This window comes from Aythya fuligula, unplaced genomic scaffold (genome assembly GCF_009819795.1).
Source record: "Aythya fuligula isolate bAytFul2 unplaced genomic scaffold, bAytFul2.pri scaffold_52_arrow_ctg1, whole genome shotgun sequence".
Taxonomy (NCBI): domain Eukaryota; kingdom Metazoa; phylum Chordata; class Aves; order Anseriformes; family Anatidae; genus Aythya; species Aythya fuligula.
The window spans coordinates 70074-84310 of record NW_022473991.1 but is presented as its reverse complement, the minus strand read 5'-3'; the positions used below and the strand labels follow the sequence as shown (position 1 = coordinate 84310).

Here is a 14237-nt window from a genome sequence, read left to right as displayed (position 1 = left end):
CAGAAAGATTACATTGCCTGGCCCCCTTTAGTCCCCTAGCTGGGTGAAGTCATTGTAGAAGGAAATTGAAACGGCTTAGACATGACCTTCCCCTAGGGAGCCCACGCTAGCTCTGACCAATGACTGCACTGACCTTTAGGTGTTTATCAATAACTCCCAGAAAAATCTTCTCCATAATTGTAACACCATTTTGTTGACTCAGCTCTGATCAGCAGTGAGTCTCTTTGGAGCCATCTGAAAGTGGCCCTTATCTAACATGGGGCAGCTTCAGGACTCCTCTCACAGAGGTCACCCCTGCGGACCCCAAAACCTCGCTTCAGAAACCCAGTACAGCAGCCTAGATGTGTGCACGGTGTGCATGTCCCCGCTGGGAATAACACTTCAACTTTGCTGCTGCTTGGGCCTTGCTGGGGACACTGAGTGGCAGCAGCCTCTTCTCTCTTGGGATGCTGGATTCAGTATGACATATTTTCTGCTGACATCCTCAACAGTGCCCAGGGACAGGAAATAGACCTGGAAATACATGAAATTCTACCTAGAAAAACACCTTTTTTACTGTGAGGGATACCAAAGACTGGATCAAGTTTCCCTAAGAGGTGATGGAGTCTCCATCAGGGGAGATACCCAAAAGCCAACTGGAAATGGGCCTGGGCTACCTGTTTTGGATGTCCGTGCTTGAGTGGGGAGGGTGGACTAGATGATCTTTGGAGGTCCCTTCCAGGCTCAGTGAATGTGGGACTCTGCAATGCCTGGCAGTGTTTGGAGCACTTTTCTGCAGTATCTCCAAACCAGATGGACAGCTGGTGCCCATGGAGCAGAGCCTTCCTTTGAGGATGGACTCATTCACTGTGTAAGCCCTAGGACAACGTGGAGCAGGGATTACAAATGACAGCAATGCCTCAACCCACAGCAGTGTTCCCTACTCCTGCCTCCACTCCCCAGCCCCTTTTCTCCTTGAGGATTTGAATTGGAAGAGACCTCTGGAGGATTCTAGTACCGAGATCTGCTCTGAGCAGGGAGAGTTTTAACATTAGGTCAGGTCACTAAGTGCTTTCCCCACTGCAGTTTGGAAAACCATACTGATGGTGGTGCTAACCAGTTCTCATTCAGTGGTGACACCAGAGGACAGAATGGACGAGAAGGATGACCAGCACCAAAAGGGCCATGTCCTGTTGCTGACATTGTTTGTGGGTTCAAGAAAGCGTCAGTCCTGACTCAAAGGCTGCACAGAGGCATTGTCTGCCGGTGAAGAACAGAGCAACCCCAAGGGCCAGCAGGGCTTTTTCTCCGCGTTCCAGCTGCGTTCTTTATCCTACAACCACTCCTGTACCTGAAGAGAAGTTATGAGAAGCCAGAGCTGAGGCAAATGCCCATCGGATGGATCCTTTATTTAGTCTGTTATAGAGAAAGCTTACCTGTACATGCATCCAAAGTCTTTGGGTTAGAAAAACAGGTAGAAGTGGGATAAAAGGAAAAGAAAAAAAAATAAATAGGGCTGATATTGCCAAGAAAGAAACACAACTTTGAAATATATGTGAACTAAGATGTTCCTGTCTTGTCCCGGTCTGTGCTGGGTGTGAGATAGAATCCTTAATGTTGGAAAAGACCTCCAGGATCATCTGCTCCAACCATCAACAGGAGCAATACAGGTACCTTAGCGATGCTGAGGCCTTGCACACTGCAATAGCTTCCTCAGTGCCTCCTTGAGCTCCTTGTTCCTCATGGAATAGATGAGGGGGTTCACAGCTGGGGGCACCACCGAGTACAGGAATGACACCACCAGGTTGAGAGCTGGGGACGATATGGAGGGGGCCTTCAGGTAGGCAAACATGCCTGTACTGACAAACAGGGAGACCACGGCCAGGTGAGGGAGGCACGTGGAGAAGGCTTTGTGCCAGCCCTGCTCAGAAGGCATCCTCAGCACAGTCCTGAGGATCTGCACGTAGGACAGCATGACGAAAACAAAACAGCCCGTACCTACACAGAAACTAAATGTGATGAGCCCAGCTTCCCTTAGGTAGGCATCTGAGCAGGAGAGCTTGAGGATGTGGGGGATTTCACAGAAGAACTGGTCCAGGACATTGCCTTGGCAGAGGGGCAGGGAAAATGTACTGGCTGTGTGCAGGACAGCATTGAGAAAGCCACCACCCCAGGCAGCTGCTGCCATCTGGGCACAAGCTCTGCTGCCCACGAGGCTCCCGTAGTGCAGGGGCTTGCAGATGGCAACGTAGCGGTCGTAGGCCATGATGGTGAGAACATAAAACTCTGCTGCAATGAAGAAAATAAAGGAAAAGACCTGGGCAGCACATCCTGCATAGGAGATGGCCCTGGTATCCCAGAGGGAGTTGGCCATGGCTTTGGGAAGAATGGTGGAGATGGATCCCAGGTCGAGGAGGGCGAGGTTGAGGAGGAAGAAGTACATGGGGGTGTGGAGGCGGTGGTCGCAGGCTACGGCGCTGAGGATGAGGCCGTTGCCCAGGAGGGCAGCCAGGAAGATGCCCAGGAAGAGCGCGAAGTGCAGCAGCTGCAGCTCCCGCGTGTCTGCGAATGCCAGCAGGAGGAACTCAGTGATGGAGCTGCTGTTGGGCATTTGGTTTCTCTGGGAGTGGGCGAGCTGTGCGAGGAGGAAATGATAACAAGAAGTTAAGGAGAGACTTCTCTGATGAAAACCCGCGCCATTTTTTGCGAAATCCCACCCATGGAGATGAAAGGAGAACAAGCCATGCCATTCGTCAGCCCTGCAGACACAGTGATTTTCTCTTTGAGAAGTAGACGCGAATTCTCACCAGGACACCTCCAGGGCAAGTCAGTGTCAGAACAGAAGCTGATCCACACCCAGCACCCCAGCCCAGGGAGCAAAAGCACACACCAGGGGTGGCACACCAAGGACGGATACTGCAGCGCTGCCACTAATTCAGCCAGGAGGAGAAGGGCGTGCAGCAAAGCCTTTTCCTCGCCCAGCTATGCTCAGCACCTTGCAGTGACACTGAGGGACGGAGGCTTTTAGCCTCGTGGCTGTGTGCCACGCTGCAGGAGACAGGCACCTCTCGTCTCATGGAGCTCCAGCCTCAGAGTTGCTGGCTCCTGAGCTGGGGTCTTCTGGGCAGTGGGGGAGAGTGGGGCTTGCTCCAGGGAGGGAATGTGCCCTGCCTCTGCTCCCTGGAGCTGGCACTGCCGCGAGCTGTTGCTCCGTCCCCGTGTCTGCTCCCTGCACAGGTTCACAGAGCTCACTGCAAACACTTTGTGCTCATCTCTGCCCTGCAGACGCCTCCTGCAAGCAGAGGCCCTGCCCAGGGGCATCTCTGTCTGTTCACATCCTTTTCGTCCACAGCAGAGGAACCGTGAGCACCCCCTGACAGATGTCCTATGACTGGAGTATATGCTAGCTTTAAACTGTTCCACCAGGATACTCATCCACTTGATCCTGCAGACCGAGACTTGTCATGTCAAGGGGTGTGTGGATTTCTCCTCCAGCCAGCTGTCAGCCGCCCTCCATGCCCCACTGGTTCTGACCGCTCTTTTCATGCCTTTCTCCTCTTGGGGTGTGCAGGAAAATCCTCCTTGCAGTGCAGCAAGAGCTCGGCTGTGCCAGCTGCCGTGCAGGTTTCTCCTGCAATGAGCTCTGAGTTGGATTCCACATGCAGAAAGCTTGTACTGGTTTCTGTCTCACATCTCCTCTCCACATGCAGGCAGTGCACCCAGCCCTGCTGTGCCTTGCAGAGGAGCTGCTCCTGGGCAGAGCTGTCTGTCTGCAGACACGGCCTCCTTTCCTTGTCTCCTCTGGGCTCCCTTGAGATGTCCACAGGGCTCCTGGGGAGCCTCCTTGGAAACAGAATGAAGGAATCACACGTTCCCTCCCTCAGCTGGGGAAAGAGACTGCTTTCCAACAGCGTTAGGGCTTCCATCACTCAAATAGTTTCATGTGAATCATCTTTCCTTCACCTTCCTGCACAGGGCACCCAGAAAGTGACAGCAGAGACTACCTCGACCTGTGGGGAGGGAAGGCGTTCAGCTCCATCAGTTGAGGCATCTCATCCTAGGTTTGCAGTCCTGACGCTGGAAGGGGACTCAGCTTGTGTGAGGTCCTTGGCTCAGCTCCCTGATATGCAAAAATCCTCTGGAGGGCAGGGCAGCATCTTAGTCCGTCAGTTTTACGTATCAAGCATATTTCTTTTGGCCAACCTACAAAGGGTAGGTGACGTCCATCCACTTGTAGGACAAGTCCATTTTGTTGTCCTTTTGTGAAGCACAGGCCAGTTTTCAGCTGACCATATGGAGTCACTCCCAACATGGAGATACACTTTTCCCCTGGTTCCCCACCAGCTGCATTTGCTAGATAACCTCTGACTGCAATGACGGTGCTCCCATAAACATCCCCACGCTGCCTGACCCAGCTCAGGGTAGTTACTCAGTTAACTGGACAAATACAGGCCGTATGAGATGCAGAAGGTGAGATGTCAGTGCTCCCACACAGAGCCCCGTGTGGCTAGCAGGGGCAGCAGCGGTCCCGTGCACAAAATCCTTCTCCACTCACGAGTGGCAGAACACAGCCAACCTTTTTCACCTCTACTGCTCCCAGTTCCGTTGAGATAGGAAATGCAGATGTGCAGCATGCCCTTAAAGAAAAAGTTTAAGGGACACTGGGAACACAGTGTCTCCATTCAAAGAGTGGGGAGGAAACTCATTTTTGGTAATGGCTAGATGACTTTATGTTTCCATACAAGGGAAGTGCCAAAGAGTATTGCTGGTCCGTGCCCTCAGCCTATGAAACCCATCATGGAAATATATAGACAACCCTCACATTTTTGAAAATGAAGACCTCTTACGTACTTATTCCATCAAGGACAAGTTATTTTTTTATTTATGGCTCAGGTTTGCTTAAAATTCTTATTCAGGCATTGATTCTGTTGCCCACCCAGAGGTCGCGACTGCTGCCAGGATCCCAAGGAGCAGCCAAAACTCAATGTGTGATATGGAAATGTATTCATAACTTACCGTTCTGAATACAGAAATCTTTTCACTTTGACTCTTCTACTCAAATGTCTTTAGCTCTCCCTCTAGGAGATGAAGACTTAAGGAAGATGATGCACCAAGACTCACTTTGTTTGGACGTTTGCATGACAATGAGCCCTGAGGTGCCAAGTTCCTGACCTGCAGCTACTGAAAGCTTGAGCAAGCCTCTGAAGAAGTAGCAGTCAGGAGCCAACCTCCCAGTTTCTGAGGGTGTTTGCAGGCCCCCCATGGAAGAGGCCATGGAGAGATCATGCACACATGGTGGGTGTCCCTGCGGGCTTTCTGCCAGATTTCAGGAACTACCCCTGATCCCTCCATATTGAGTTATTTGGTTTGTTCTCCAGTGCTCATGCGTGATGTTCCTCCCATGGACAGTTCCAGGCTGAAATTGCTCAGGAAACCCCTAACTGATCCCCATGCACTGCCAGCTGTTTTCCTCCAGAGCTCTGCCTGCAGGCACAGAGGCCCAAGAGAGGACGGAGGCAAAGAAACCATGGAAAACCTCATCAGTGTCTTCTCCTTCTATTGCCAAGTCCATCAGCACACCGAGATTATTCTTTATTTTTCTTTTACTGTTAGAGTTGGAGTTGGAGTTAGCGTTGGTTAGAGTTAGCTTTAGGGTTAGGGTTAGAGTTATAATTGGAGTTAGTGTTAGAGTTGGAGTGAGAGTTACAGTTGGAGTTGGAGTTAGAGCTAGGAAGAAAGAAGAGCAGGAGAGAGAAAGAAGAAAGAGGAAGCCTAGGAGAGGCAGTCAAGGGGCTGTGGAACGGACTCCGTGAATGTCCTTGGCAGGGCTCTGAAACAGGCAAACGTTTGGTTCTGATAAGTCCTCGATAATGTGACAACATCTGATGATGGTTTTTGAACATCATTTTGAACATTTTCATCTCATCTGTGGATGACGCCCAGCTGGGGCTAGAGCTACAAAATCGGCTTTCATGTCTGGATTCGGATGCCTGCACAAAAATGGCCGGTGCCACCAGGATGCCCTGATGTAGCTGTAGCACCTGGGGGGGACAAGTGACACAGGACCTGGGGGAGACCTTCTGGAGCACAAGCTGGTAGGCATGGACTAAGTCTGGGCCCTTCAGGGGCTGTGCAGGGTCTTCCAACAGCATCTCGCATCCTTTTGGTGCCACTGTGAGGTCCCTTCAGACCCAGAAACTGACTGGGTCCCTGTCAGGAGACAGATCTATCTCCTGTCCGATGGGCTGAGGTCACCCATCTCCTGCACCGATGGGCTGAGGTCAACTGCATGAAGTTCAACAAGGACAAGTGCTGGGTCCTGCACCTGGGGCACGATAACCCCAAGCAGAGCTACAGGCTGGGAGAGGAATGGTTGGAAAGCTGCCAGGCGGAGAAGGACCTGGGAGTATTGGTTGATAGTCGGCTGAATATGAGCCAGCAGTGTGCTCAGGTGGCCAAGAAGGCCAATGGCATCCTGGCTTGTATAAGAAGCAGTGTGGCCAGCAGGGCTAGGGAGGTGATTGTTCCCCTGTACTCGGCTCTGGTGAGGCCGCACCTCGAGTACTGTGTCCAGTTTTGGGCCCCTCGCTACAAGAAGGACATCGAGGTGCTCGAGCGGGTCCACAGAAGGGTGACGAAGCTGGTGAGGAGCCTGGAGAACAAGTCCTACGAGGAGCGGCTGAGGGAGCTGGGCTTGTTCAGCCTGGAGAAGAGGAGGCTCAGGGGCGACCTTATCGCTCTCTACAGGTACCTTAAAGGAGGCTGTAGCAAGGTGGGGGTTGGTCTGTTCTCCCACGTGCCTGGTGACAGGACGAGGGGGAATGGGCTAAAGTTGCACCAGGGGCGTTTTAGGTTGGATGTTAGGAAGAATTTCTTTACCGAAAGGGTTGTTAGACATCGGAAGGGGCTGCCCAGGGAAGTGGTGGAGTCACCATCCCTGGAGGTCTTTAAAAGACGTTTAGATGTAGAGCTTAGGGATATGGTTTAGTGGAGGACTGTTAGTGTTAGGTCAGAGGTTGGACTCGATGATTTTGAGGTCTCTTCCAACCTAGAAATTCTGTGATTCTGTGATTCTGTGATCTCAGAAGTCGTGGAAATCTTCCGAGTGCTGCCCCTGACAGGAGGACACATGGGCAGGTGTGGAGGGGCTTGGAGAAGGGAAATGTGAGAACATGGGAGAGAAGGTTTCTTTGCCAATGGAGAGCAAAGACTTTTTGGAGATGTAAAAGGCATTCGGGACACCTTGTTACTGCTGCAGCACTGACTGGGAACGCATTCGTGTTAGGGACTAACCCTGAGTGAAGTTTGCCCTAAGCCTGGCCCTAAATGTCACGACTCGGCCCGACAGGAGCCCAATACTCTAATCCCCAGCACTTCCACCCGTACCGGGAAGCCAAGATCCAGTCCCTTAGAGCCTCACCTTTGCTTCTACCCTCTTGCTCACCCTAATCCCTAGCCCTTCTCCCCAGCATGAAAATTTCTAGGAGGCTGGCTGGGATCTGTGCATTTCGGCTCCCATTTGCCAGTGTTCCTGACAGTCCAGCAGCAGGTGTGTGGCTGGCATGGTGGCTGTGGGATCTCCTTTGCCTGAGCACCTGATAAGCACATAGAGGAAGAAGGCCTGGGGACGGGTTGTTGTGTCCCTTGCACGTGAGCACAGGACTGCAGAGCTGGAGGCACACGGCTTGGCCGTGTCTGTCCAAGGAGCTCCAAGGCCAGCAGTAGGCCCAGAGCTTGGACCATGATGGTGAGGCAGCTTCTGCCTGCTCTCATGATACACCACAGGAAGCCTGATCAGTAGGGATGCCCGCTCGAGGGGTGAGATTTCCGAGATGGGGAAGCTTTGCTTGGCAGTAGAAAACAGGAGGAAGAAGTTAGAGTCAGCTCTGAAGGTTGGGAGTGGGAATGAGGAAGAAAGAAACGTCCCTCAAAGGACGTTTGGAAGTCTGGGGTCAGACCGTGCCAGTGTCTTTCAAGGAACAGTCAGTGAGAGCCCAGAGATATTTCTGAAGGTACGGCAATGCCCTGGTGAGAGCAGGGTGGGGATCACAGGGAGACGGATGTGCCCTTGCCTACCTGCAGTCACGGCCTCCAGCTAAGCTGCTCTAACAAGTCCCCGGGGAAGCTTTGTCTTTAATGGCCTTCAGTGAGGCCAATTTAATGCTCCGAGAAACTTTGGTGTTTGCTTCTAACTTTAGCTCCTCCAGAGATTTCTTCAGATTTCTCCCAGTGTCTGAGGTAGCAGAGCACCAAGCGCCCCACAGGGTCATTAAAAGACAGAAATTCTTAACACGCCACGTCTGTTCCAACAAGTTTCTTCAAGCCTTTCCATCTTGTACACCTCATTAGGGAGGCTCTGGGAGTGTAGGTAAAGAGGAAGCATTCGGTGTGCACTCGATGGATAGGTACTTTTCGTTACTCTCCAGCATAGGCAAATAGTGACAGCAGCATTCCTTAGGTGGTGTTTCTCCTAAGGAGGTGTGGGCAGGTTGGCAAAGCAGTGGCTTGGGGCCAGGCACTGGATGGAGAACCTTGCTCCTCACCCTCCCAGGACCTTGGCCACCTGGGGCTTGCAGCACGCATCCTTACACCAGGCTTCTCCACTGAAATCAGCAGCCACATTTCACTGCTCCTTAGCTCCAGATCCCACCTGCTTTCCTCAGAGAACTGGCTGCACACAGGCACAGAAGGGTTTTCCTATTTTAAAGCCAACAACAGAAAAACACAAGACAGTTTACCAAACAATAAAACACTCCTCAGCTTTATGGCTCCATTGGAGTTCACCTACTGTAGTGGGTTTATGTGGCGAGCCCCCACTCCTTATGCCGAGTCTGTTTTGCCCGTTACAATAATTATTGCGTGATTTTCTTGTCCTTATCTCAATCCTTGAGCCCTTTTCACATATTTTCTCCCCATTCCTCTTTGAGGAGGGGGAGTGAGAGAGCGGCTGTGGTGGAGCTCGGCTGCCCACTCGAGCGGAACCACGACAGTCTTTTTTTTTTTTTTTTTTTTTTTTTTTGAGATAAGAAAGGTTTAATTAAAGGGAAAGGGAATGGGAGGAAAAAAAAAAACAGAGACAAAAGAAGCAATCAGTCCGCGCGGAAGCACAGAGAGAGAGAAAATTATTCTCTACTTCCCATCAGCGAGCGGTGTTCGGCCACGTCCTGGGAAGCAGGGCCCCAAACGCGTAGTGGTTGTTCAGGAGGAACAGCCCCCTCCCCCACGAGAGCCCCCCCTTTTATTGCTGAGTGTGACATCAGGTGTTATGGAATATCCCTTTGGTTGGTTTAGGTCAGCTGCCCCAGCAATGTCCCCTCCCCATCACTTGCCCACCCCCAGTCTGCTGGCTCTTGGGGGCTTGGAAGGAGTCCTGATGCTGTGCCAGCACTATGCAGCAATAGACACAACACTGGAGTGATATCAGTGCTGTTCCAGCTACGAGTGCAGAGTACAGCACTGTGTGGGCTGCTGCAGGGAAAAGGTGACTCCAGCTCAGACAGACCCAACACACCTACCCAAAAAGCGTTACTCTTCAGGGAGTGTTGTGTACTGATAGGTAGGGAATTATACATCTTCCTCGTAGTTAAAGTAACATCAAACAAATTAAAAAGACGAGGAGCTGGATAAGGACAAACAGACAGAGTGCTGAAAAGTTCTGGAGTCACCATCCCTGGGGGTTTTTAAGGCAATGTTGGACGTGGTGCTCAGGGACAGGGTTTAGTGGGTGACATTGCTGGTAGGGCGATGGTTGGCCCAGATGATCTTGGAGGTCTTTTCCAACCTTTCAGATTCTGTGATTCTGTGATTTTTAACTCTAACTCTAACTCCAACTTTATCTCTACGTCCAACTCCAACAAGTCTAACTCCAACTGTAACTCTAACTCCAAAGCTCATCGTAATTCTAACTGCAACTCAAATTTGAAAAACCCTAAGTTAAAAACAAGCAAACAAAGAAACAACAACAACAAAATCTCCAAGTTTAGGTTTTTATTTAGGCTTTTTCCAAACGTTTTATTTGGAAAGAGAGAAGGCGCAGAGTCCTGTTGTGTGTGGGGTTGCATAAAGGCTCTCCAGGGGAGTTCAGGTGTACCCAAAGGCTTCCATTGGGAGCACTTTTTGATGGGAGAGAGTGGCAACATTCGTTTTTTTTTTTTAGGGTCATAATTAGGGTTGGGGTCCTAATTGGGGTTAGGGTCCTAATTGGGGTTAGTGTCATAATTAGGGTTAGGGTCATAATCAGGGTTGTTTGGAGAAAGTGCAGAGGCCTGTTGTGCGTGGGGTTGCGTAAAGGCTCCCGAGGGGGGTTCAGGTGTACCCCAAAGGTTCCCTGGGGCATAAATGGGTCTGTGGGGTGGGGTCCATGGGGCATTATTGTGGCTGGGGGGGTGTTTATGGGGTAGAAAAGTGAGTGGGGTGGGGGAGGGGGGGGTTCATGGGGCATAAAAGGGGCTGGGAGCTTCTCCTGGGGCGTTAACGAGGCTGAGCGTTGGTTCAGGGGCGTATAAGGGGGGCTGGGTGGGGGGTACCCGGGGTATAAGGGGGGGGGGTGAGAGGGTGAGCTACAACTCCCATCATCCCCCGCGCGGCGGGTGAGTCGCGCGGCAGACGTCACTTCCCCTCCAAAATGGCGGCGCCCGTGCGGGTGCGGGCGGCCCCGGGGGGGTCCCCGGAGCGGCTCCGGGCCCAGCTCCTGCCCTGCAGGGTCGGCAGCGACGGCCCCGCGCCCGTGGGAGCCTTTCTCAGGGCCCAGCACGGCCCGGGAGGCGGTGGGGAACTGGGTGGGGGCACCTGGGCCTTGTGGGGGGGCACCGGGGGCGGGTTCTGGGGGTTTGGGGGCACCGGGAAGGGAGGTGTTGGGGTTTGGGGGGGGCACCGGGGACCGGTTAGGGAATGGGGGGAGGGATTCCGGGGATTTGGGGTCACCGGGACCCGGTTTTTGGGGTCCTGACCCCCCCCCCCCCCCCCCCCCCCCCCCCCCCGGATAAGGGGGGAATGCTGGATAAGGACAAACAGACAGAGTGCTGAAAAGTTCTGGAGTCACCGTCCCTGGGGATTTTTAAGGGAATGTTGGACGTGGTGCTCAGGGACAGGGTTTAGTGGGTGACACTGCTGGTAGGGCGATGGTTGGCCCAGATGATCTTGGAGGTCTTTTCCAACCTTTCCGATTCTGTGATTCTACAAGTGGCTGAGACAAACCCCGTCAGCTTACAGGAAGATAGACAAAGTGCGATTTGTTGTGCTACAGCGGCAGAAGACAGACATTCAGGATCATGCCTGAGAATATTCAAGGAGATGGAATCCACTTCGTTTGTGAGCTAAGACCAAGCACTCTGAGCAGAGCGAAGGCCACATTAGTCATTTCCCAATAAAATAATTAAATGATGTGGGCTAGGTGCTGGCTCAAGGTGCCAGAAAAAAAAAAAAAAGGGGGGGGGACTCTGCTGTGGGCACAAGAGAAACCAGTCATTACAGCAATTGGTAATGAGGGACGTGGTGGGATCTCAGATTAAATCCACTCGTGTTATCCAAGACCTCTTTAGCATTTTCCTTCCCAGCTCACCCAAGTGCAGAGCAGGGCTGTGGGGATTTTATTTGGGGGCATTGTCTTCTAGCCCCCAGCCATGCCTGAGGAATTTGCAGATGGCCACATTGAGCCATCCATGGCTTTAGCACCGAGGTGTCTTCTGCGTGGAGCTCCTAGATAACACAGAGATATCATGGGAGAGCTGCGCCCTTCTAGAGGGATGCCTGCAGCCCTGTGGGAACCCTGGAAGCAAGAATCTGAAGCAGAGATGAGTGCAGGTTTATGCTGAGGTTCATCAGCCACCTACTCAAATTTCCGTCTAATGCTCTGGGAGCAGCAGTCAAATGAACAAAGCTCACCCCTGTGTTAGCACAGAGCCTGCTCTGTGGGCACACTCAGGGGGCACACAGACAAGGTGGGAGAAGGGCTGCTGGTTTCCCTGGCTCAGGGCGGTGATTCAGCTGAACTCCTGAGTTTCACGTGGGCCCACTTCTCAAGCTTTTCCAGGAGGATCTTTTCCGTGAGCTTTCCAGGCACAGAGGTGAGGTTCAGTGGCCTGTAGTTCCCCGGGTCCTCCTTTCTACCCTTTTTAAAAATGGGAGTGATGTTTCCCTTTTTTCTGTGTTGTTGAGCACCATGTCAATAACACTTCTCCTCTGGGTGGGTTGTCTAGTACCAGGACCAGGAAGTTATCCTCAATGCACTCCAGGAATCTTCTGGACTGCTCACAGCCTGCTGTGGAGTTTTCCCAGCAGACATCCAGGTGGTTGAAGCCCCCCATCAGGATGGGAGGGTGCGAGTGTGACGCTTCTTGTAGTTGAAGCAAGAATGCCTCATCCACTGGCTCCCCTTGATCAGGCAGCCTGTAGTAGACCCCAGCCACAAGCTGTCGCTTCTTGGTGCGGTCTGTAACTCTCACCCACAAACTCTCAACTTGTGCATGGCTGTTTCTCAGTGGCAACTCTTCACGATCGATTCTTTCTCTAATGTAGAGGGTGATGCTACCTCCCTTCCTTCTCTGTCTATCCCTTCTGAAGAGTTTGCAGCCCTCTGTCCCAGTGTTCCAATAATGTGATCCATCCCACCATATTTCAATGACAGCAATCAGGTCATATTTGTCTAACTGAACCATGGTTTCCAATTCCTCTTGCTTGTTTCCCATGCTGTGTTCATTGATATAGAGGCATTTCTATATATATAGTTGCTGGGCAACTGGTCGTATCGTATTTCTAGAACCCTTCCCAATTGTACTGGGACAGTTGACAAGTATTTCCCTACCATTACTCAGAGAGATAGTGTTCTCAGGTATGCTTTCTTCACTCAGAGTAGAGTCCACTAGAAGCCGCTGAACACTCACTTGTCCTTCAACGATGAATGTGAGGTGACATGTATTTGACCGGTTAATAGGCCATTAGGAGGACAAGTGTGGGGAGGCTGTGATGAGGTCAGTTGTGGCTAATAAGTAATAAGCTGCCACAAAGTGCAGCTTGGAGGTAATTCCCCTCTGCCCAGCAATGGCAATCCAAATAATATTTCATATGGTGAAACTCTCACTTCTTTGCTTGGTGCTGTTTGAATGCGTAGAAGCACCAAAGGTAAACATTTTGTCCAGGGAAGTCGAGTTTCCAGAACTAATTTAGTTAATTGTTTTTGTTTGTTTCTTTCTTTCTTTGTTTATTATTATCTGATTCATTCGCTCCACTCTTCCAGAAGATGAAGGATGCAAAGGAGTGTGAAATTCCCAGTTAATCTCCAGAGTCTGCATTAGCCCTTGTAATACCTGTGATGTGAAGTGACTTCCTTGATCAGAGTCAACATTTTCAACAGTTCCATACCTGGGAATTATTTGTTTGAGCATTACTTTAGTTACTGTGTTCACAGTAGCAGATACTGAAGGGAAAGCTTCCACTAAAACTAGTAAGTATTTAAATCTTCCTATTTTAGGGAGTTCTGTAAAATCCACCTGTATACTCTGGAAGGGTTGAATTACTGGTTCTCTCCCCCTTTAGACTGACTGCAGATGATTTTCCTATTTACCTTCTGACATACTGCACAACTCCTGCATACTTGTGTGGCCAGAGTAAATATTCCCACAGATACATATTTTTGTATCTTTTGTACCTTGGGCAGTGACTGGATTCCTTTTTTTTTTTTTTTTTCTTTTTTTTTTTTTCTGGTGCCCTTTTTTGTGCACTCTTGCAATTTCAGTAGGTAATAATAAATTGTCTGGGACTTGCTTTACAAGCTCTCCATGGACCAGTTTCTTCCCCTTACTATTGATCAACCCACGTTCCTCCCATTTTACCAAATATATGAACCACCCCATAAGTATAATTTGAATCAGGATAGATTATTCCCTTTTTCCTTTTAAGAAGTGTGAATGCCTGATTCAAAGCATACAATTCACAAGTTTGGGCTGACCAGTTATTGGGTAATCAGCCCATCTGTTTTACTTCTCCACTTAATCCATCAATTATAGCACATCCATAATATCTCTTTCCCTGTACCACCTTTGAAGATTCATCAAAAAACAGAATATCTCCTTCCTCAAGGAGAACATCTTGTAAATCAGGTCTCATTTTAGTCTGATAATAAATTAAATCCAGGCAGTTATGTTCTATACCCTCTCCGGCACTTTCTCCTCTCCATAGGAAAGTAGCTGGATTCAAGCATGCTTTTGTGGCTAACACTAGATCACCCTTTTCAATCAGTATTGCTTCATATTTCAAAATTC

The 14237-nt window shown here is 50.7% G+C and overlaps 1 protein-coding gene across 1 annotated transcript; it reads right to left on the bottom strand.

The window, feature by feature from the left end:
- Nucleotides 1-1654: 1654 nt before the first annotated feature.
- On the bottom strand, nucleotides 1655-12665 carry LOC116501598 (olfactory receptor 14C36-like). Its single transcript, XM_032207192.1, has 2 exons — nucleotides 12180-12665; nucleotides 1655-2209 (listed from the first exon to the last, which is right to left on the bottom strand). Exons 1-2 carry the CDS (start codon nucleotides 12663-12665, stop codon nucleotides 1655-1657), a joined length of 1041 nt encoding a protein of 346 aa, XP_032063083.1.
- Between the last annotated feature and the right edge of the window lie 1572 nt (nucleotides 12666-14237).

What these genes read in the sequence shown, in the direction of transcription:
- LOC116501598 (XM_032207192.1), bottom strand. Translation starts at nt 12,665, where the DNA reads ATGGGAAACAAGCAAGAGGAATTGGAAACCATGGTTCAGTTAGACAAA. An exon ending in AGGATAACTTCCTGGTCCTG is followed by an intron (nt 2,210 to 12,179) that starts GTACTAGACAAC and finishes ATCTGCAAGCCC; the next exon opens with CTGCACTACGGGAGCCTCGT.